At 47.8% G+C, this 23,601-nt stretch overlaps 1 protein-coding gene across 1 annotated transcript in view; it reads right to left on the minus strand.

The window, feature by feature from the left end:
• LOC119448858 (adenylate cyclase type 5-like) overlaps positions 1-23,601 on the minus strand; it is a 741,406-nt gene that overhangs the window by 29,876 nt on the left and 687,929 nt on the right. Inside the window, exons 9-14 of the mRNA XM_049665963.1 lie at positions 20,915-21,073; positions 19,136-19,286; positions 14,893-15,084; positions 1,337-1,663; positions 769-872; positions 458-659 (exon numbers count right to left, since the gene is read on the minus strand). Of these exons, the coding sequence (XP_049521920.1) occupies positions 458-659; positions 769-872; positions 1,337-1,663; positions 14,893-15,084; positions 19,136-19,286; positions 20,915-21,073 (1,135 nt within the window). The remainder of the gene's footprint in view (positions 1-457; positions 660-768; positions 873-1,336; positions 1,664-14,892; positions 15,085-19,135; positions 19,287-20,914; positions 21,074-23,601) is intronic.

The raw sequence follows: 23,601 nt of genomic DNA on the forward strand, positions 1-23,601 counted from the left end.
ATAACTGCCCTGAAGTTATTCGTTCATTTTGCCTCATTACCGACGCGGAACCAAGATGCACGGCTCATGATGCAACCCCACTGTGACGTAGCCTAGTGGGGCGGCGTAAAACGTAGCTTCGCCATACCGCGCGATAAAGTGGTCCATCTCCCCACGGCTGCTTCAGTGACTGGGCGTTTGATGGAGATTTGCGCAAAGCACCAATCTGCGTCAGAGCATTGGGAAGAGGGGCGGAGGCTTCATTTTTTCACAACCCATCCACGTCACATTGGAGTTGAATGGCGAGCCTGCGCTTCGCGATGGTGCGTGCGTGATCAGGTAGACTGGGCGCGAACTTCGCAATACCTTCTTACGCTAGAATTGTTCGTAAGAAAGAATCTCATCCAATCTGGCCCCTGATTCATACAATGGCGACATATCCCTCCTCCACCTCCCCCTTGCCACCACGGCTGCTTACCATGGTGCCAGTGGAAGCAATGTACATGACGAGGATTGTAGAACAAATAACGATATTCCTCCAGAAGCACTGTTCTTCCAAAAGTTTGGAAACCTTCACAAGGTTGCTCGGAGACCAACGACACTCGCTTCCCACTGCAGCCACGAGAACAATAGCCAGAAGGCTGGACACGACGGAATACGACACCGTCATAAATAACGACCTGAAAAATAAAAGAGCCGCATTATGGAAGCGCTGCGCATGCGCCAGCCATTTGTTTCTCATTTATCGTAGTCCGCACTAAAATCAAGAAATGTAAGAAAATAACTTACTTTGGAAGCATAACTGCTTGGCAAATGATTATGAATATCCATGTGATGAAGGCACAAGTCATGTTCGAACGAAACACAGTGTCATGAACTTGATGTTGTTGAAACTAGAAAAAGAAAGCAGGAAAAGGTAAGCTATGACGATGAAGCGATGAACTACGTTGAAGTAAAACGCGCTTGTGAATGGGAACAATGGTGGGTCAGTATATACATGAACGTTAAGCAAGAACGTGTGTTCGTGGCCATGCGGACAGTGGGCGTCAACTTAATCAAGGGATGCTCCACTGAGTGTCTGCATCTGATATATGCCAGTTGAGGTATGCGGATGTGGGAAAGGCTTGTGCTTGATCCACACTGTGTCCACGCTGGTCAAGTCGCCTTCATTTTTGTCGGATTCGTATTCTGTTTCTCAGGAAGTGTACTTTATGACTGGTAATTACTTCTCTTGCATGTATTCGCTATAAGTGTACCACTCAAAAAAAAAAAAAAAGAAAATGAAGCAGTCTAGACTTCAACGTTACACTATTTGTTATATCTGCGATGTCAAAATGAGAGGACAGTGTGGCCGCACCTGGTTCTCCGTGAGCTTGCATTTGAATGAGAGGGTGAACAGGTTGACGTTCTCCCGGCACATCTTTTTGTTGCCCTCCACCTCGATCTCGTGGTCGATGATTTCGTCGACGTCCTCGTTCACCGTCGACGACAGCGTCACCGCCGGCTGGTGCTGACCCCCGGAATGCTCGTGCCACTTCTGGCTCCTGCGCACCGAGGAACCGCGCGAATCCTGCCTCGACGGGCGGCGGTCCATGTCGCAGGCCACCGGTTCGGCACCCGGCGGCAGCGTGGCCTCGCCGTCCTCTAGGGTCTCGTCGTCGGCGAAGGCGACGAGTGACTCCAGCTACGAAAAACAGAAGGAGGAGGAATAAACGTTTATTGTGCGAAACAGCGAGAAAGTGTTCTTTCTTTGCGCTAGGTAGGCGGATCTCTCAGTCCAGAAAGTCGTTGACTAATGCTGCGGCCCTTGCCCGGTCCACCAGACTTAATTCGCTGATCCTCCAGCCTCGGCACCGTTAACATTACCTCCCACGTTTCTTCGATAGCTTGTAGCGATTCCGAAGCTTCATCTTGAGTGGTTTGCTCGACGTTTTGGCACACCGCGAGGCACACCACATTTGTAAAGAAACGTGCCGAGGCAATATTTCTTTTTATTTATTTACCATAAGGGCCCAAGTGTGAGTGTTACATGGAGAGGGAGGGGCGTAGGAAGTGCTCTGTGCAATTTAATGTGTAATCAAAGTGGGAAGTCCCAAGATAAACGGAAACGACAAGCTTATCGCGAAACGCTAAACTACAGAGTAAAATACTACAAAACACTGCGGAAAATACCAAAGTCCTTTGAACACGATAAGCAAAGTACTAGACACGGTAAAATACAACAAGGTCTCATTTTGCGATGGACATTTGCTTTTATTTAAAATTTTTTTTTGACTACCGCGAAGAAGATACAATTTAATATATACAGTTGAAGGGAAAATGCCACTGAATTGAACCAGACCCACAGAAAACACGTCGTAAGATAATCAACCATGAAGAAATTAGAAAGCAGCAGAACCGCGAGGAAGAGGATGTCGTAAAAGGATATACAGAATTTTCAGCGAACACTTTCAAAAAATTTTTTTTTAATTGCCTGTGGCAGATAGCACAATTCTAGTCCATGAGCGGGTCTACTCGAAGACGCCGACATTACTTGCCCAAAAAATTGAAATGCATACTCAACTAATAAAAAATCACTCATTAGATTTTTAACTAATTATCTTATCACCCATATTGCAATTTAGAAATTCTAGCCGGGGAGTTCGCAAGGGGGATCCACTTGGAACGAATTCTCAGGAGTTTCTAGATATTAATTATCGAACTTTGCAGAGAAATTCATTGGCGTTGCAGTTAATTTAGTGCTTCAATGCATAAAACGCCGTTCTCTGAATTAAGAAAGTGCGTGGAACGACAGTGCATTTTTAGCGCAAGTTTGAAGGCGCTTATCAAGTAAATGGTGTCATCCACACAATTATTTTCAAATCGATATGCCTTGCAGTCTGTAAACCTGAGTTTCCTTTTTTCTTTTTTGTAGCAATAACTGTTACAGTCAAGCCTGCGAAAGGCTTGATTGGGAAAGACTTCGCTGATTTATTTGAGGGGATCAAAGCTCAAAAGCAAGCCTGGGACTAAGAGACACGCCATAGTGAAGAGCTGCGGATGAATTTCCACAGCCTGCAGCTATTAAACGTGCTCTTAAATCTGATAGTAGGAGCGTTTTTTGGTACTTTGCCCTCATCGAAATGCAGCCAGGTCGGCGCGGTCGGGAACGGATCCCGCGAGTTTGTGCTTAGCGGCCGAACGCCGTATATTGCATTTCAGCGTGGCAATATGACAAGAGCGAGTAAAGTGGACACAAAAAAAAAAGAAAAAAAAACGCTAAATCAGCTAAGACGGGCAGAGCAGTCCTTCAAATTTCTGCTTGCATTGCTTTCGCAAATAAACGCTGATTATCAATGCATAAAATGAAGCCCGAACTACCTTTGCTAAAATATTATGTCTATAAGCTGCGACGCTCAAGAGACGACCGCGCGCTTGTGTAGTTCACAGGGTTTTTATGTATTACGGCCGCCTCTGAGGAAAAAAAATTACTGAAGAAGCACATACGTTAATTAAGAAGGTGTAATGAAAGTACCCAGAACACATGCACGAAAAAATTCAAGAATGAGTTGAAGACAGATCGAAATAAACGTACATCACTACCTCTAGTACATGAAAAAAAAAAAACGATAGAAAGAAAGAAATGCAGTACACAAGAAATTGAAAAAAATGAGACAACTGGTTCAAGTACGGACTAGCATTCACACAGTCAGTTTCCTTTTATATATCCCGCAGAATGCGTGCTTTGCTCTGCTCAGCGATTGAAACACAGTACTCGGACCGCAGGGCCGCCGCCAAATGTTGCGCCACCGGGGAACTCTGGATGATCGCTGCCGGGCCCGAATGCAGTCACAATGCATCACGAAGGCTCTCGCTTTCGCGTGATAGAAAAATGTACCAGCTCGGTGTTCCCACGCAGCGCCCACCGGTGGCGCAAAAACCACGCTCAGCCAAGCGCCCTCAGCCAAGTGCTACGGGTATCGCGTTTCAATCGCTGAGCACTGTACACTAATGAAAAGTTACCTTCACTAAGCGTTTTCTTTTTCGGCCGTGCATTCCGCCTCGAATCCCGTATAATAAACAGACAAAGAAATACCCTCCTCAGCGACATGGGAACGCTCCAATGTGCGGCGCCTAAATGAAAACAACTGCCTCACGAGAAGTTGTGGCCGGAATAAAGTTTTCGCTCTCTCTTTCTCTCTTACAGCTTCATATTAGATTGCAAGACGCCAAACGCCAGCGGAGCAAAACATATACTTGTGGCGTCGCTAAAGTACCGGAACATTGTTTTTCTTCCAGAAAGATGACAAAAACTATATACGTATCACAAAATGGTAATAGCCAAACATCACCTTTTCTTTGCTTCTCTTACTCTCTTTTTGTTGTTGTTGTTGTTGTTGTCTACACTCACGTCCCAGTTTCTACTTCCCAGACTTTCAATAAGCTAACACCTTCGTGTATTCTCAGCCAGGCGGGCAAGGAAGATGAATTCATTTTGAGCGAGAAATTTCCTCCGAGACCCTAACAAGGCTCCATCTCCTAGACAGAACAGTGTCGGCAAATTGCCGCGACAAAGGATATTACTTGCCTCCTTGGAGAGTGCGCTGCGGCGAAGCGCCTCTACTTTACGTGGTTGTCACGGCAACGCGTTTTTTGTATGTGTGCCGGCGCTCTAAGTGCGTCGTCATTCGAGGTAACCGCAATATAGGTACATTCGGCAATGCCGAAGAACTAGCTTCAGGAACGGAAGCAGAGAGAATGTCGAACGAGTTATTGCATTAACATTTCGCTACTTCGACTAGGTGCAACCGTAGGATTCGACTGATTCACACGGGACACATAGCAGTCTCTTGGTGGCCGTAAACATGAGACGCGCATATGAGCGCACTAGAGGCATATTGATAAACTTAAGTGCACGATATCCGGACGCATTTAAAGTGAACGAATACGTGGTTTGATACCCTGATTTGCCTTATTTGAAACGCCCGCCTTCCCGTGCAGGCGTGTCGTGTATTCTCTTCACAAAAGGTGGTTTCAATCATGATGATCACGATGACGATGATCATCATCATAATTACCATGGTCTTCTTCTTCTACATCTTCTTTTTAATTTCCTCCCTTTCCTTATCCTTTCCCCTTACCCTGATGCTAAATAGCTGGCTGAAAGCAGTAGTTTAGGGTGGCCTCTGAGCCTTTATGTTCTATTCTATCTTTCTCTCTGTTTGGTGCTAATGTTTTATATTGGCTCTGCACGTCTGCGTGTACTGCTGCCTCTACAAACAACTTAAACATCACGCGATTACCATTGTTGACAGAAAAGCAAACGAAGCATGACTGGTAAACAGGGTGTTTCCAGCTAAATGTAGCCAATGTTTTAAAAACGACGGAGCGTGCTAGGAGGCTCAAACCAACTCAGTGGTGTTGAGGATCGCGTGTCCTAGTCTGTGGTATTTATTTCGTTTCGCAAAGTCAATGAATTAGTATAAACTAATTGCCTAATTTTTTAAAATATTGCCTTCACCAAGAAAGTGCCAATACGAAAGTTGTAGATCACATTTAAAAATGGCCGACTGAAGTGTTTGCAACTAAGTACCATTGATGGAGCTTCTTGTAATTTCCTTCAAAGAAAGCGCGCGAAATACAAAATGTTGCAGTTTCGCCCGAAAGGCGAAACATCAATTGCACTAGCAAATTAGTAGAGAGCTATTCGGAGTAGGGTTAGTAGTTTTATCGGCTGCATAAACTTGGGCACATTCGCTTACTAACTGAATTAACAAGCGTGGTGCCAGCGCGCACAAGCAAACGCGAATAGATCACACACCGATGACCACAAAGAATCACTGTCAAAACGCTCGCAGCAAGCGCAGCCGCCGCAGCAGCGAGCGAAGGTGCGTGGGGTCTATCGCTTCAACGGAACCTGAGCGGCGAATGCACAGCGCATACAAAGATCAGAGCCTTGTGGAGATCGCTTTCAAGATACGGTGCGGGCGACCGCCGCAGCCGGGTAAATTACAAGGTTGTTGGCAGAGTAGAAGCTGCAGCCCCCCTCCCTACCGCGGTGCCTTTCCGCTTGCTTCCTTTCGCGTGCGAGACTGAGCGGCCAGTTGCCCTTGCGCCCGGTTGCAAGATACCCATTTGGTGCCGCAGCACAGCGTCGCCCCCCCCTACCTCCCTCCCATACCCCCACGGCCTTTCGCGCGATGGGAAGTCGCGCTTGCTCTCCGCCGTGAGTTCGCTCTCCGTGATAGCGCCCGTCCCACGAGCGCTTTCACTCGTGCAAGCGCAGTTGTTGGCAGAGTAAAAGCTGCCCCCCCCCCCTCCCTACCGCGGTGCCTTTCCGCTTGCTTCCTTTCGCGTGCGAGACTGAGTGGCCAGTTGCCCTTGCGCCCGGTTGCAAGATACGCATTTGGTGCCGCAGCACAGCGTCGCCCCCCCCCCCCCCCCCCCCACCCCTACCTCCCTCCTATACCCCGGCAGCCTTTCGCGCGACGGGAAGTCGCGCTTGCTCTCCGCCGTGAGTTCGCTTTCCGTGATAGCGCGCATGGGACTGGCTCACACGGCGTGTGACGACTATATTATCGCCCTTGGACTTTATACGGAACCTCACGGCGACGACGACGGCGACACCGACGCAGAAATCCGCTGTCCATATAATTACTATCGCAATAAAAACATGTGCGTAATAGCGCCATTATTTCAGCGGTCCCAAACGACCGATCAGTAAAGGACATAGTTTGCATGCTTTTTTTGAGACTCACTCGCGTGCCCTGTTGCGATCGGGCGCACAGAGCGAGCGGCGGTGATGAAGGTGTATCGCGCTTGAAGGTGATATGGCATAAACATATAATTCGCTCCCCTTGTGGAATGAAGCCCGAACACACAAGGCAAGAAAAAATTATAAATAAATAAATAAATAAATAAAGTTTGGGACTTGAATAAATGTTGAGGGCAGAACTGTTTAATCAGGAGGAAAATGCAATTGTGATGTTGTTCTATTCGTTCGCGATCCTATCTTACTAGCGAGAGTTGCTGGCGTACCTTGCGGCCACTGGGAAACGCCAAGCCCGTCCTGGAACTGTTGTACAGATATGCGGATTTAGTTTCTCGATCGGTCGTCTGGGGAGCGCTGAAATAATGGTGCTATGACGCGCTTGTTTTTGTATCTCGCGGGATTTCTTTGAAGGCAATTACAAGAAGCTCCATCAATGGTACTTAGTTGCAAACACTTCAGTCGGCCCTTTTTAAATGTGATCTACAACTTTCGTATTGGCACTTTATTGTTGAAGCCAATATTTAAAAAGTTAGGCAATTAGTTTATACTAATTCATTGACTTTGCGAAACGAAAAAAATACCACAGACTACGACACGCGATCCTCAACACAACTGAGTTGGTTTGAGCCTCCTAGCACGCTCCGTCGTTTTTAAAACATTGGGTACTTTTAGCTGGGACACCCTGTATACAGGGTGTTTCAGCGAACACTTTCAAAATTTATTTAAGGTTGCCTGTGCCAGATAACCCCAGTATAGTTAATGAGCTGGTCTACTCGAAGAGGCGGACATTACATGCGCAAAAATTGAAATGCATCACCGACTAATCAACGAAAATTCAGTAATTAAGTTTTTAACTAATTAGTAAAGGCGGATCTACTTGGAACGAATTCTCGGGATGACACCAGTTTCGAGATATTAATTCCCGAACTTTGCGGAGAAATACATTGGCGTTTCAGTTAATTTTGTGCTCCAATGCCTAAAGCGATGTTTCGTTGAGAAACTAACTGGAACGCCAATGCATTTCTCCGCAAAGTTTGGGAATTATATCTCGATACTGGTGTCATCCCGAGAATTCGTTCCAAGTGAATCCGCCTTGCGAACTGCACGGCTACGATTTGTAAATTGTTATATGGGTGATAAGGTAATTAGTTAAACACTTAATTAGTGATTTTATGTTAATTATTCGATTATGCATTTCAATTTCTTGTGCAAGTAATGTCCACCTCTTCGAGTAGCCCAGCTCATGAACTAGAATTGTGCTATCTGCCAAAGGCAACCTTTAAGAATTTCTGAAAGTGTTCGCTGAAACACCCTGTATAACGAGCTTAGAAAAAATAACACAGAGCAGAGCACAACGCCAATAAGTAAAATCATTAATGCGGCGGGAAGTATTTCACTGCGTCTTTCCAGTTGAGTTACTTGAAATATTGTCAGCGTTTGTCGGCAACCGGATAGTTAAATACTAGAAGAAGACAAGTGACGGCAAAAGATAAAATACATCAGATCCAGCACTGAAATGCTCGTACATATCAAAACACTCGAATACGTCAGGACATTAACCATGTTACATACACAAGAAAACATAACTCGAAAGGTGGCGTCGAACAATATTGAACTATGCGGTTTTGACAAATCACTTTCATGCTTAGTACTTGAACCGAAACGGACTAGAACAAAACAAACGAAGAAAATAACATAAAAAAGAACACGCCAGACATAGGGACCATGAGATATCGCATCAGTCCGAGATAAGTGACCCCATTTTTCAAAGCGGCACGTCCAGCGGTACGTCCTGGAAGATTACATCTTCGATGACAGTTTTCGATGCTAAAAGAGCGGCTATCGAAGCGATTATCCATTGACCTAAGGGACATTATTTTACAAGAATTGATTGTGATTCCATTCAATTCTTATCATCTCTGGAAACGAGTGGCCGATACTGGCGATAACGGAGGCCTGGCGTCATGGCATGCCACGCCGAAGAAGAATAAATATGTAAAAGCACCATTACAAACTGCGACCCCAAAGCCGCTTTTTGTGACTTCTACATATGAAATAAACGAAAACCAGTTTTTAATCATTACAAGCCGCTTGGGACGATTCTGTCACGAACGCGAATTTGTGAGCGCAAGCGTTTTCGCACTTTGGCGGCGCCGACATAAGTAGGCTGAGTTCGCAGACCGAAACCTCGGCTTTGCACTCATGGGCAGGCAAGGTGTGCAAGTCGGACACATCAGCAGCTGTCGAAGAAGTATAAGCCACGTTTAGAAGATTCCCACAAAAGTGCCAGTGATATGCTTAGGAATCAGCTCATTAGAATGGACTCCGACACGTCAGTCGTGACGTCAGCGGCACCTCCCATTCTTTGTCAAAAACTTGAGGATATCACCGTATCAATTCGCGACGACTCACATCTGCAACGGCGGCGAAGACGGGTCTTTTGTCGGTTGATTGTCGCTCATTTATCATCGGCCAATCTTGCGAATCTTACTAACCGGATCCTCGGTTGGCAGAAAGCTTCATCTCTTAATTCGCTCATACTATGTGCCCTACGTTGACTTTAAAGCGAATGGCTTTCTTTGGCTATCGTTCAATGATTTTAGTGGCCTGTCACTCACTCTTGAGCAAGGGCACGTGCTCTCGGACGAGAGTTGGGCGAGTTACACTACCGGAGAAGCTGGCGCTGCCGTCGGCGTGACGTAGTACGAGGGATCACGTGTACACTGCGGCCGCGTCGGCTGAAAACGGAAGCGCCGAAGCCAGCGGAAAACGGAAGCTTAAAGTTCCCCCTGCGCTCTGGTTCTGCTTAAGTGGGGCGGTTTTCCCGCTTCGGGTATCTGCTTGACAACACTTGAAAGCCCCATTATAGGTAGCGGCTGCCTTTGAAGGCGTCCAACGTAGTAGGCTGCTGATCGGTGCCGCAGTGCCGGTCGTACGCAACGGAACCCGGTGTCGGCCTTCACGCGTACGCGTAGGACAAGAATCTGCGTGTAGCTTGGATCGCGAAACTTAAGAACAGGCAACCAGCCATCGCTATAACTAGGGTGTCCAGCAAGCACTTCCGCGTGGAAGTTTTCTGCTACGCGTCGGGGCTGCGATGTTCGCGATGAGTAGCAGAAACTGCAAGCACTGAGACCTTGCCCGCGCGCTGCCCAGCTAATGTCACCGGAGCTTTGGTCTGCGAACTTGTCGATGCTAGATACTAGCAAGTTCACTGGAATGGAAAGGGAATGTTGAGAAGAACATTAAAAAAAGGCATGGCATAAGCTCATGTTCGCGTTAGCACCAATGATTGTACTGAATCAAGAAACAGAAGCAGCGGGAAATTTCTCGCTGGGAAGATGGATTAACATACAGTGCGACGCAACTTGAGAAATAATTATATTAAAACGTCCAAGAATTTAGATGAAAAAGAAAGAAAAAAAATTGAATCGTAGCGCATCACAAGTCGCTGTAGGCGTCAAAGCAACGTTATAACCCTAGTTATAACGAAAATATTTTTGAACAGCTCTGATAGCGTCCACGCACCAATGGTTGCTTGTGTACTGTCAAATGCTCACATGCTGCGGCCTAAACCTTACGGCACGGTGCGAAAACGTGCTCGCCAGCGAAAACGAAGCATTGTGCGCACACATGCATGCAGACGCGCAGTCGGTCGCTGCGAACCCGTGCGATCGCTGCATTGAGGCTTTATTCTGTTATGCTCCACTTGCTGGTACAGATAGCCCACTATAAGAACATATTTACCATAGTTTTCTCTCAGCGATCACCTACCTTTCACGGTTAGGGGGACTCCACCGCGGCGAAGGCGCGCAGTGAGCGTTCACTACACGTATTCGTTAAAGAGATAGCGTCTGCAAACCATTCTGTGCCTCCTGTTTGACCAAGAATATTGCTTTGACAGTGAGAAACTTCCTTCGTTTCGAGAGTACTCACAGAAAAGTCCACGAGGGCTCCCGCATGGTGTTTTTCTTTTTTTTTTTTTTTTTTGAGCGCTGACAGCCAAACCTATGAGGAGCATGCTGCGCCATCCCTCATACTATACGCAAGCGAGGCGCTTTCGATAGATGGCGGCTTCGTAAGTCCTCGCCCCCATTAGCCTAAAGATGTAAATCAGTTCTTCGGAGTCCCGCAAGTTGAAAGACGTGTCACGAAAGGGAAAACTGTCATCCACTCAGTTGAGAAAAAAAATTGTGGGGTTTTACGTGCCAAAACCACCATCTGATTATGAGGCACGGCGTAGTGGGGGGCTCCGGATTAATTTGGACCACCTGGGGTTCTTTAACGGAGAAAAATTTGGCCTGGTCCAGCACTTGAGCCCGGGAACGACCCCTTTCCGGGACGGTCGCTCCACCCGAGTTCCAGGAGGCTAGCAGATCGAAGCGCGAGGGTGAACTAATCCGCAACTCAAAGCATAAGGATACTGAATATGGCAGATCAGTTCTGCAGAATCGCGCAAGGTGGAGGAACCCTAAACATAGAGAGAGAATAAACTTTATCGAAAAAAAAAGAAACTATTGTTTGGGCTTCCTGTCTTTTCACTCAACGAGGTCCTGCTTTCTGATAAACTCGACGATTGCTTTATTTATTTTGATCTGTCAGCCAGGGTTCTCGGCTATTCTAACTGAGTTCCGGGACGCGATCGCCGCCGAACGCCGAGGACAACTTTCTGTGGCCATGGAGCGAACGCAGCAGGGGCGGAGCTGCGCATGCGTCAAGTAGTCGGGCAGAGCCTTGAGTCTTTTGGAGCAGATACTGAATCGGCCTATATCTAGCGCTGGCAACGCTTCCGCATTTGGCTTTTCTCTCCCGGGACCGAAAAAGGCAAAAAAAAAAAAAAAACACCAGCCCTTCCCCTGTCGAGAAAATGTGGGTAAGCGAAGTTTGTCGGGTGTGTATCTGACCTTCGTCAGGGTAACGTTCGGAAGCCGTCGACTCGGTATTCTCTGTTTGTCGCTGAAGGCGGGCTTCAGCTTCGGAAGCCCTCGCCTCGGGATCGTCGGCTCTTCGCTGACGGCGAGCCTCGGCTAGGGAAGCCCTTACGCTAGAATCGGCACTTCGACGACGAGCCCTTTCCCGACCGAGTTCACGCCGGCATTCATCAAACGCAGCTTGCTCCTTTTCAGAGCGCACCACGCGTGGCCTTCCAATCTGTTCGCCGAAACTGATCTGAGGCGAGGGAAGCCCGGAGGAGCGCGCGCCAGCCCGCTTTCCTTCCATCTCCCTAGGGCTTCGACGCTGCGCCGTGCTCCCTTATGGGCTGTAGAATTAAGCGTCTCTTCCTTATGTATAATAAACACCTCCTAGGGCCTCGCGACGCACCAAATGAACCTGATCGGTCGCTCCCATGTCACGTGATCACGCGTGTAGCATATCCAATGCGGGTGTGCGCCGCACGTGATTTCTTTCTTTCTCTCGCTCTTTCTCTCTTTCTTTCTTGTCCCTGGTATGTGCCATTGAGCTTGTACCCTTTCGGCATTATCATCAGGATCGGTCCAATTTTCAGCGTGACACAACCACCCCCACCACCACCACAACCAACACTTGTGAGCCTATAAAGCTTCGCTTAAAAACTGAAATTTCCCACTGAGTAGTGTATTTTATGTCGTCTTTTAATAAGGCATCAGAAATTTGTGTTTTCGGTAGCACAGCTCCTAGCTAATGCGAGTAAGACGTCGGAAATATTTTCAGTAGCGCTGTAACATGTGCGCGCTTTGCTTCCTTAGCGTTCCTACAATTGTCGCAATAATTTGTCCGCGAGCTTTATAGGTCTTTCAGACGCACGTGCACTCGCGCCAGAGCTTTGCGCGTTGGAAGGCTTTAGATGCTGACGTCGGTGGTGGCTCTGTGTGGCGTTAAATTCTCCACCACAGCCTGGGCTGACGGTTGCCGGCGTGTGCTCGTCGCACAAGTCCGTTGCGCGTCTCGAGTCTAGATCCGCGATTTAGACTTTCGGGTTCACCACAGCATTACTTTACCGACTCCCACATCGTGTAGAGAGAGAGAGCAAGGAGAGGAAAAGAGGGGAGGTCAACCAGACAAGCGTCCGGTTTGCTACCCTACACTGGGAGTACGGGAAAGGGGGAGTAGAAAGAGGGAAAGAGTGAGTACTGAGAGAACGTGGGATGATGCACAGGAACACTGTAAGCAGTCTCTTAAACCGGTGCACTGCAAGTATAGTGTACTAGTGAATGGTGAAAAGTGAATGGTGGGAGACGTATCTGGCAATAGTAAACGAGCGGAGGAGATGCCGATGCGTAGCCAATGTCGTGTCACCGCCGTCGTGTCGTCCCGTTGTCGTCATGCTGTCTACCCAAACATGCCGACGATAATCTATGCCACCATCATCGGACACCGTTATCGACGTCCATGGTGTACGCTTTGAAAATATTGCTAGCTTTAAAAAAATTAAATTATGGGGTTTTACGTGCCAAAACCACGATCTGATTATGAGGCACGCCGTAGTGGGCGACTCCGTAAATTTGGACCACCTGGGGTTCTTTAACGTGCACCTACATCTAAGCACACGGATGTTTTCGCATTTCGCCCCCATCTAAATGCAGCCGCCGTGGCCGGGATTCGATCCCGCGACCTCGTGCTCAGCAGCCCAAAACCATAGCCACTGAGCAACCACGGCGAGAAATATTGCTAGCTTCTCCATTTGATTTCTGCGGCCTGCAGAAGCTATTCGTTTACTTCAAACAATCATCTTCGATGGTTCCTGCAATATATATATATATATATATATATATATATATATATATATATATATATATATTGCTTCGCAGCTTCTTGCTCCGTCGTCTGTTCCTTCTGGCATCGGCGACTGAGATTGCATTGCAGCTTTAATGCCGGCTCGATTTACGCGGCGCGCGCTTGTTTCCTGCTGCTGCTATACGACACACGTATATATAGATATATATATATTCGTGGACGACACCACTGCCTGCGTCACGCACGCTATAGAAATACGGCACAGACAGCCAAGCAAGCACGTTGCGGGACAACTCAGTGGTTCGCGTGTACAGATCCGGCGTCACATTACCAGATAGACACGCTGTCACGGCTCTTCGTGACTTTCTGATAGATAGTGATTTCATGCAATCTCTTTGAAAGGCGATCCATTGTGAACTTGCCCAGTATCAGTGCACGTTTATGCAAAGCTGCACTATTTTTTACTTGCTTTATTTTTCCCTATATTTTACTTTTCATGAGGTGAGTGACTTTCCTTACGGATTTGTGTTTTTCTTTCTTATTTCTTGTCTTCTTTTTTCTTCGTACATTCATTAGTCGCATGGAGTTTACTACTGGTGATTGGTACAAGCCGGCCCTTCGGTGGCCGATGTTGCCACGGTTTCATCACTTAATAAGCAACACCAATGACAGTGGATCGAGTTAGATCTCTGGGTGCGGGGGTTAGTGAAGTTTTACTTAATATTCTTTTTGATATCATCTCCGCCATGAAGTCCGCTCCACGTGACTACTGCGTGAGCGGCGCGCGTTACCCTGTTCCAGCCATGCACCGAAAGCTATCCTCGCTATCTGGGATATGGACGGCCCTCTACCGTGATATTCAGGCTTCATTTAGAGCAGTACGGTTGTTCATCGTGAGAGTTCAACGATCACGTAAGTGACCGCACTATCGTTATTTCTGTGCAACATGCAACGCGCAAATGTCTTACATGGCTTCACAGAACACCTAATAATACCCCCCCCCCCCCCCCCCCTTCTACGTGGATCTAGCCGTATACCTGGGCCACATATGCTCCGATTATTCCTGGTGTTTGTGTTGAGCTGGACTGGTACTGCGGACGCCTATCTCTGCTTGCACAGCTACAAAAACAGGAGGGCCCCGAACGAAGGGACATGTTTGTTTGTTGTGCATGTGCCCGATATGAAGTTCGCCCATTTGCGATGTCATGCACCTGTCCATATATCTGCTATTCATTTCTCTCACATCCCTTGTCCCGTACTCGCAAACGACCACATACGTTACAGGTTGATTCCTAATGACAGCCTCCGGCCAAGCAGCGAGGGTCAATTGACGAAGGCAGGCGGCCATTGCAAACAGTCCTTATAAGGGGAAGAGGGAGGGGGTGGGGGGAAGCTTCGCCAGTTCGTCTGCTGGCCGTCGCGTTCACGCAAAATGAAACCACACTCACGTTCTTGAAAGGTATCTCGGGTGTCCAGTCAGCCGCAGCCTCTTCGTCCCCGGTGCCCACCGTGCTGTTAGTGCTGGCGCTGGAACGGTGTTCGCCGGTGGCTGCGCCGCCATTCGCGCCGTTGCTCATCGGGAGGCTGACGGTGCTCTGACGGTCCTCCGGATTGCTCCGCCGCTTGCGTCGCTTGTAGCCCTGCGCATGACAGAGAGAGAGTGAGGTTAAAACACAGATTTCGTCCTAGCTTCCCTGCACTGAGATACAAAACCGAACGCAGCGCGTCGGTTAAGGCCACAGAACCGATACTATGTCAGCACAAAGTCTTCTCACGCTAATTCAAACTACACGATCGATCTTCACTAGGACGTCCTGTTGCTATATATAGTACAGTGGTATCTTGTTGATAGGATCTTCACGGGAACCGGGAAATAAATCGTATTATTCAAAAATTGTATTATTCAACGTATTATCCAACCAAATCGTATTTTCAGAACAAGAAAAATAAACGTATTATCCAGAAAAACGTATGAAGCAAGATCATATCAAGGATGTTCCACTGTGTGCTTGTATATATACATACATATATGCAACGGAAATAAGCACCAAGCCAGCAAAAGATGAACAGAAAGCGTGCAGGCGACCTAATGGCTGCATCAGTACGTATGCGCATATTGGTGCTATTTCGACCTCTTTCCTTTGAGACATATTGACTTACTTCAAGTAAGACTATCTCATGTTGAGTATGATAGGTTGATAAAAGCTCTGAATTTGCACAACTTAGTCTGGAGGAATCCGCAAACTGGAGGGACCTGCACACTAAGATAGAAGAGCTGCTATGCAGACGATCGTAGCAGAATCTCACGGCGAGAGCAATCTAGCCCCACGGGAAAGAGAACTTGGCTCGAGAGAACACCCTCGATCGTAGACAGAAACTACCCAGAATCACGAGATACATGTACAACGTCTTAGCTGTGCGTCGTGCAGGGACAACCTACGCGGCTTATCTACATACAGGGTGTTTTTTTTTAGCTGGACCAAATTTTTAAAATTAGAAAAAGATTTTGCTTGTTCACGTTATCTTTACCATTCGAGTGCACCGATTGGCTGGTCTCTAGATACAGAGCGATTTCCGCATTACGTGCGTAATTAGCAAAGTTACGCTAATTAACTTTCTAATTATCAACAATAGGTGACTACAGCAAATGAGTACTTTGGGGCCCGTCCTCGACACTAATTATCCCAACGATCAAATTTTCAATAGCGGAGTTCATGTGAGAGCTAAGCGACCAATTAGTTCCCCCTGGCAGGCTCCTTGAAACCGAAACTGGCCGCAAAAAGAGCGTCGTTGTGGTCGATGTCGCCGCCCCCCTGCCTTTCGTCACGTCTCCGAGGTAAGCGCCGGTCCGGCCCGCGAGCAGCTTGCGTTATCGCCTTGCTATCTGCGGCGTTCGCCGTCGACGCTACAGACTGATATGACGCCGTTCCTGTATAAAAAAGTTGCCGCGTATCTGCGTGCTTCGCTGCAAATGTCGTCGAAAGACGATAGTCCTCTGCCGGCCGTACTACATGACTGCTGGTCTGATCCGCGGCCACCCGTGATGCTGTTCTCGTACTATTTCCGTCCTAGCATGAAGGTTTGTTTCAACAGATTTCATTTTACCGCATTATTTCATCAAGCGGCCATTTATGTTTTGCCCTGCCTCAGACAGCGCTTCCTTTATGTTGAATCGGCCGCATCTGGCTGGCATTGATAAAATTGAGGAGGCGCTGCGTGAGACATGGACGCCATCTGGCAATACATCGGGAAACATGAGCTTGTGCAGAGGGTTTCCTTCCTCCATGGCAGAGGGCGCTCGTCGGCGCGCAGTCGGGGAACGTCGTTCGTCGGCGCGCATAGCATGGCATTTTCAGCGCAGCTTAAGAAACTAGGGTCTTTAGAGTTACGTATCTATGTATTTTCTATTAAAGGAACACACCTTCTAATACTTACCTAGTGATGTTGCGCCTCAGATATGCGTAATATTTACTTTGTGATCGATAACGTTCACAAGTATGAACAGCCGTACCAGTTTAAGTAATGTGGGCGGTAAGCAAGTGGTCCAACTTTGGCCGGGTGGCTGAATCGGGTGACAGACAGACAGACAGACAGACAGACAGACCAAATTTTCAGCGTTTAAGTTCCCCAAGAAAGACTATCGTCTTTAAAAGCCCAAGGAGCGGGGTTCACGCTACAGCGCAACGTGGCGCCCGACGGAATGACGACGTAAATTTGGCGACCCGCCGGCATTGAAGCGCCGCAAACAGCAAGGAGATAACGCAAGCTGCTCGTTGGGCCGGACCAGCGGTGACGTCGGAGACGTGACGAAAGGCTGAGGGGCGGCGACATCGACGACACAGACGCTCTTTTTGCGGCCAGTTTCAGTTTCAAGCTGCCTGCCAAGGGGAACTAATTGTTTGCGTAGCTCCCACATGAACTCCGCTATTCAAAATTTGATCGTTGGGCTAGGTAGTGCCAAGAACGGGCCCCAAAGTACTCATTTGCTATAGCCACCTATTGTTGATAATTAGAAAGTTAATTAGCCTAACTTTGCTAATTACGCATGTATGTGCGGAAATTGTTCTTGTATCTGGCCGCTAATACGTACACTCGAATGGTAAACATAACGTGACCAAAATTTACATTTTTTCTAATTTTAACAATTTGGTGCAGCTAAAAAAAAACACACGCACCCTGTATATGAAAAACCAGACAGTGATTTGACAACAGCGTATTAGGGGCGAAGCTCCTTATAGCGGCACCCGTTCCGTCCCCATCGTCGTAGTAGTAGTGTGTAACCAGTAGTGTGTAACCAGTCTGAGAAAAATGAGAACAAAAATACGAAGTTGTGTCCGTAGCGCGGAATCGAACCAGGGACCCCTCGCTTCCGAGCGCGCGGCGTTAGCCCACTACGCCACGAAGCGGACATGGACACACGCACCACGATGGCAATAAATACCCAACATTAACGAAAGGCCGCGTTTCTAGCGCGTTTCTAACGCGTTTGTGTTAGCGCGTTACGGCCCGTGTAAGAAGCTGGTGTAAGACGCTGTGGCCTCTCCGCCTTACCTTCAACGCGTTTCGAACGCGCTGCCCAAAGCGGTGGCAAGTCAAGTTCAAGTCGAGGAGCGTTTATGAATACGGGGGGTATACTCTCTCAGCAGTGATGTGATGGCGTCGGCAAACGCGGTGCACGTTCCGGCATGTGTAAATGGCTGCGTAAGACGCTGTGGCCGCTCCCCCTTACTAGAGAGTACTGCACGTTTCTAACGCGTTTGTGCTAGCGTCCCCTTAAGCGGGAGATCCGATGATTCCCTCCGGAGCTTCGCCCACTCATCATCATTCACCCCGTGGATATGCTGTGATTTTTTACATTAGTTCACATTTGTGTTATCCATCCTTTGACCGTATTTGTTGACTGGTAGAAGAACATTTTGTACGCGCCGCGATGATCGCAGCATCTCGCGACACGTGAAATGTATAGTGTGAGATCGAAGTAAATTTTCTTCCGACTTGGAATTAAAAAAACGACATGGGACTTTATTCAGACATGCGCGCAACGGTCGTTGTGCGTGCGTGCTCTATAACACACTAAGTCACGCCGCGGTCTCACTCTAGGAAATCAGTGCTGTAGAAAGGAGGCGAGCGTCAATTGATCGATTGGATATGTTGCTTCATTTACTGCGATTTTCTGATTGTCACACTTTCGCGTAGCCAGACCACATATGGGGTTAGTAGTCTCTCATTCTAGGGTTGCAACTGGAACGGAAGCAGCTGGAACGAATATTCTGTCCGTCCTCAATTAACGATCTTTACTGCAGTGGTATGGCCGTCATTCACAGCTTACCCATGTGCTTGTCTTGATAGTGCGCTCATGTTGTATAGAGATAGAGAGAGATTATAGATACAATGGAAGCCATAGAAGAGGTTCACGCTGCTTATAGATGCTCGCTTAACCGCGTCGCTGCCAGAGCGAGCTTCGCGCCGGCTTGTGTGTCATCTATCCTCGTTTCGTTCCCTTATATTTAGCGTGTCGCATTATGAGTGCCCGTTTTTGCAAATGTTTTCATGTGCTGACTGTATTCCCCAGCATTCGTCGCTCATTACGGCTTCGTCTATTATACCGGCTTACACTGTACACTGGCATGATTGGATACCGGTTTGATTTCCACATAAGAGAGAGAGAGAGAGAGACAGAGAGAAACGTACCTTCTTGTAAGTGGACGGTTCCGTTCGTTTGATGAGGAAGGTCTGCACGTTGTGCTGCCTCAGGTAGGCGTCCCTCGTCTCTCCGTATCCAGGTTCCACGGCGTACGAGTCTCCCAGGGCGTTCAGCGTAGCATGCGAGACGTGAACGCGACTATAAAAAGCACAGAAGCCGTATTAGGAATGTCGACAATACTTGAATGAAGGTACACCGAACACGAAGCACACGCATTACCTATGGTTGACAACTGAATGCACACTAGGCGACTCTGCGGCGTGGCTATACAGGCTTGTAAATACGTCAAGTTAACCGAAGAAATGTTGCGAAATATATCATTTCTGCCGCGATTGCGAGCGTCACGTCACGGCGCTGCAATTTTTTAAGAATAAAATTTGTTGACGCAGCGCTCGTCCTCCGTACTTTGTGAAGTAGTGTCGAGCCTTAATGGTGCAACTGTCTCCCTGTATACATGTACAACTTGAAATAAAAGAGCACGATTTACGTTGGTACAGCACAGTAAATTTTTGACGTCCACACACACAGCAGTATATATATATATGTACAGTTCTTTCACTATTTTTTAATAAAATGGCCATGAGCGTATAGCGAGCGTAACGCTTTTGCAAAGAAATTCTTGAGCGAGGGGGACATACATTGCCGCTGATAACGTGAGTTTCAGGAGAAAATAACACAAATTTGTCATTTTGCTTTTTTATTACAACCTTGAGGGCAGTTGTTTATAAGGCAAGTTTGGAGACCGTCAAGTTTTAATGGACCCCCATGTTTTAAAAATCTTCAAAACCACACCTAATTTGCGGTACTCATCGTCGAATTTCAAAGCTAATTCCAAGCAATATCGAAACCGAGCGCGCCGGGAGCGCATAGAAGGCCATCCCGCTATCGTATGAACCGGAAACGCAGTGCGACGAAAGGCGCGACGAAGTTTGAAACTGAACATCGTGGCCAGTCACGACAGATACTCGTGCGGCCCATTTTGCCTGGCAAGCCTCTGCCACAATGTCCCTGCGAGCATTTTAGCCGACATGCCATCATTCAAACTTGGTCACACACTTCGTCATCGGGCCATTCCGTCTGACGTAACAGTGGCGCCCACTATAGTTGATAACGAGTATCGACTGGGCCTGCGCAGTCAATGGCGGTTAGACAAATTATATATATCTCCAAACCGGCGGAAGAGGCTAAGAAAGTTTCGATTTAAAAAGAAACGGCTAGCGTAAACGATGAGAAGTTGGAACTATGAAAAACCACAAGAGCTAATACGCGTGCACCCGCCTACTACCCTATTCAATTGCTCTCTAGGCACGCACGCACGCACGCACGCACGCACGCACGCACACACACACACACCACACACGCCACACACCACCACACACACCCACCACACACCACACACACACACACACACACACACACACACACCACACACACACACACACCGCACACGCACGCACGCACAGCACAGCACAGCACGCACGACACACCAGCACACACGAGCACGCACGCACACACACACACACACACACACACACACACACACACACACGCACACACACACGAGCACGCACCACGCACACACACACACACGCACACACACACGCACGCACGCACACACACACACACACAGCACACACACACACACACACGCACACACACACACACACACACGCACACACACACGAGCACGCACGCACGCACGCACACACACACACAGAAAGAGCAAGCAATTCTGAAGCTTTCTGTAGCAAATACACTGCCCTTACCCGGCGATTCCTCCAGACTCCATATGGTTGGCCAATGTTACGTCGTTCGACCAGACGTCGAACTGCCACTTGTGGAGTCCCAGAACACCGCACAACACCGAGCCCGTGTGGATTCCGATCCTCATGTTCAGGTCCACACACGTCGTCTGGCGAACAAACCTGCAGACAAAGTGGGCGCTTAAGTACGATATGGACCACGGATGCTCCTAGAAAGAATACAAACACTTAAACTGTATTTTGTAGCTCTGACGTTTATTTCGCTAATACCTCGTTTATCATCGTCTTGGTGAACCGGGCAGTGTAGTATGTTTAACAGTGACTGCACGTGCCCGAGTTAAAAACAGAAAGCTGAATCGAATTATATCATTTGTGAACGGTAAAGGCATCATTTATATCTATCTTCACGGCAGATAGCTGAAAACCTCGACTACGAAGCTGTGTTAAAGTGCTTCTTTCAATAGAGCTAGTCCACTACTTTTGCGTGGAAGCACTGCTTTGAGCCTGACGTGAACCTTGCGCATCAAAGACAATATCCTTTCACATTGTGTCGATAAGCTTAAAAACACGAAGCAGAAAAACAGTTCATTTTATTTCAATGCCTGGTTGTGATGTGAAAGAAATGATTTCAATTTCTGGGAGTTTTCAGAGATCATCCGCTGTTTCAACGGCACTTTAGACGCGAGTGCAATGAAGGAGGAGGAGAGAAAGAGATAAGGCAAGGATGTTAGCCAGAAATGCGTCTGGTTGGCTACCCTACTCTGGGGAACGGGAAAGAGGGAATAGAAATATGAGAGAGGAGGGGGGAGGAAGGACGCGGTGAGCTCGCGCACGCACGCGGAGGGCCTGGGCAAGTCAAAGGCGTTCACATAGGCCAGTCGTCCTCAAGAAAGACAGAAGTACCTTTACAATGGAGATTGAAGATAGAGAACGCACGAAAGCGCTACGGAGCGTCCGAAAAGTAACTGTCGTAGCTTTCACAAGATCACCTAAAGCAGTGCGAGCGTGTTTTGCTCAACTCTTAAATCTAAGCACACAACTTACGGGGTGTAGACTTTCGTATCTGATTAGTCTTCTCCTATAGGTATCGTCCTCCAAAATCTCAATTTCGACGTCGCTCATGCACTTCAATTCAATCTACCTTTTCTCTGTATATCGGTCACGGTTGGCGCTTTTCGTCCAACAATTAGCAGAGCATTGCAAACTACCAAGCTTGTCGTACCATCAGCCAAACATCTGACTATTTTTGCCTAACGCGATTACTGGTGCAAAAAATCGCCAGTCCTTCCCCTGTCGAGAAAATGGGGGTAAGCGAAGCTTGTCGTGTGTGTATCTGACCTTCGTGGTGATTTTCTTTCTTTTTTTCTCTCATTCTTTCTCTCTTCCTGTCTCTATCTTTATTTCTTCTCTCTCTCTTTATTTCTTTCTCTCTTTCTCTCTCTATATATCTCTTTCTTCCTTTCTCTCTTTCTGTCTTTCTTTGTTTCTCTGACCTTCGTGATTTTCCTCTCTCTCTCTCACTCTTCCTCTCCTCTCTCTATCTTTCTTTCTTTCTCTCCCTTTCTCTCTCTCTCTTTCTCCCTCTTTCTCTCTTCCTTTCTTTCTCTGACCTCCGTTGTGATTTTCTTTCTCTCTCTCTCTGCCTTTCTTTCTCTTTTTTCCTCTCTTTCTCTCTTTCTTTTTCGTCCCTGTTGTGTGCCAATCAGCTTGGACCCTTTCTGCACTATCGCCAGGATCGGCTCACTTTTCAGCGTGACATCGCCACCACCACCACCACCGCCATCACCGCCGAAACTTGTGAGCCTATAAAGCTTCACCTAAATGGAATCGCAAAGTCTCTTTCGAGCGTCAAGACATCATCAGTATGAAATAGAATTGTTACTTCCCGGCCGCCTTTCCATATAGCCTATATTAGATTAGCGCTACGCGGAAGTTCGTACGACCCCTTCGCTTTCTGCGTGCATACGCTCTCGATACCCATCTTGCTTACTCGCCTGCCTCCATCGAACTTGAACCAGCGCACGAAATATACGCAGATAAGAGGAAACATAAAAAAGCTCGCGTTAGAACCGATCGCAAGAACGAAAGGAGCTCTTCGTTCCGCCAATAATCTCGGAGAGCGACCGACAATAACTCTAACCCAATCGTCGACATGTGCGATTCAAGGACAGTCCCATAGCCTAGCGCCTCTCCCTCTATCTCACTCTCTCTTTCCTGCACTTTGTCTCTCTCCCATGCTGACTTCGTATACATCACCCGGAAGAAGCAAAAGTGTCGTGAACGGCCGTGGCAACAAACGAAAAAAAAAAGGGGGGGGGGGAAGTAACAGGAAATGAACGAACTAAACCTGAAGGCAGAGAGGGCACCTCGATCCGTCGCCAGCTTCGCCAGCTCATCCGTCCGTGCTCCCCCCAGCGCCATCTACTAGTTATATAGGTGGCGATGGCTTCCCCCCACCCCCCTCTCCCCGTCTCGCGCACGGCTTCGTCCAGTCGAGCGTAGAAGCGAACAGTAATGAGAGTCAAGCGAAGCACCAGGGTCCGCGCAAGTGAAGCTAGCCGTCGCCGAAAATGAAAGTGAAGAATCATGAGAAAATCAATAACGCGCGCCAGATTAGGTCACCGCCTGGCGCGACCGACTGACCGAACGACCGACCAGACAGCCGGATGTCCGGATCTCGCGGACGACAC

Source organism: Dermacentor silvarum, chromosome 4, assembly GCF_013339745.2.
Source record: "Dermacentor silvarum isolate Dsil-2018 chromosome 4, BIME_Dsil_1.4, whole genome shotgun sequence".
NCBI classification, from domain to species: domain Eukaryota; kingdom Metazoa; phylum Arthropoda; class Arachnida; order Ixodida; family Ixodidae; genus Dermacentor; species Dermacentor silvarum.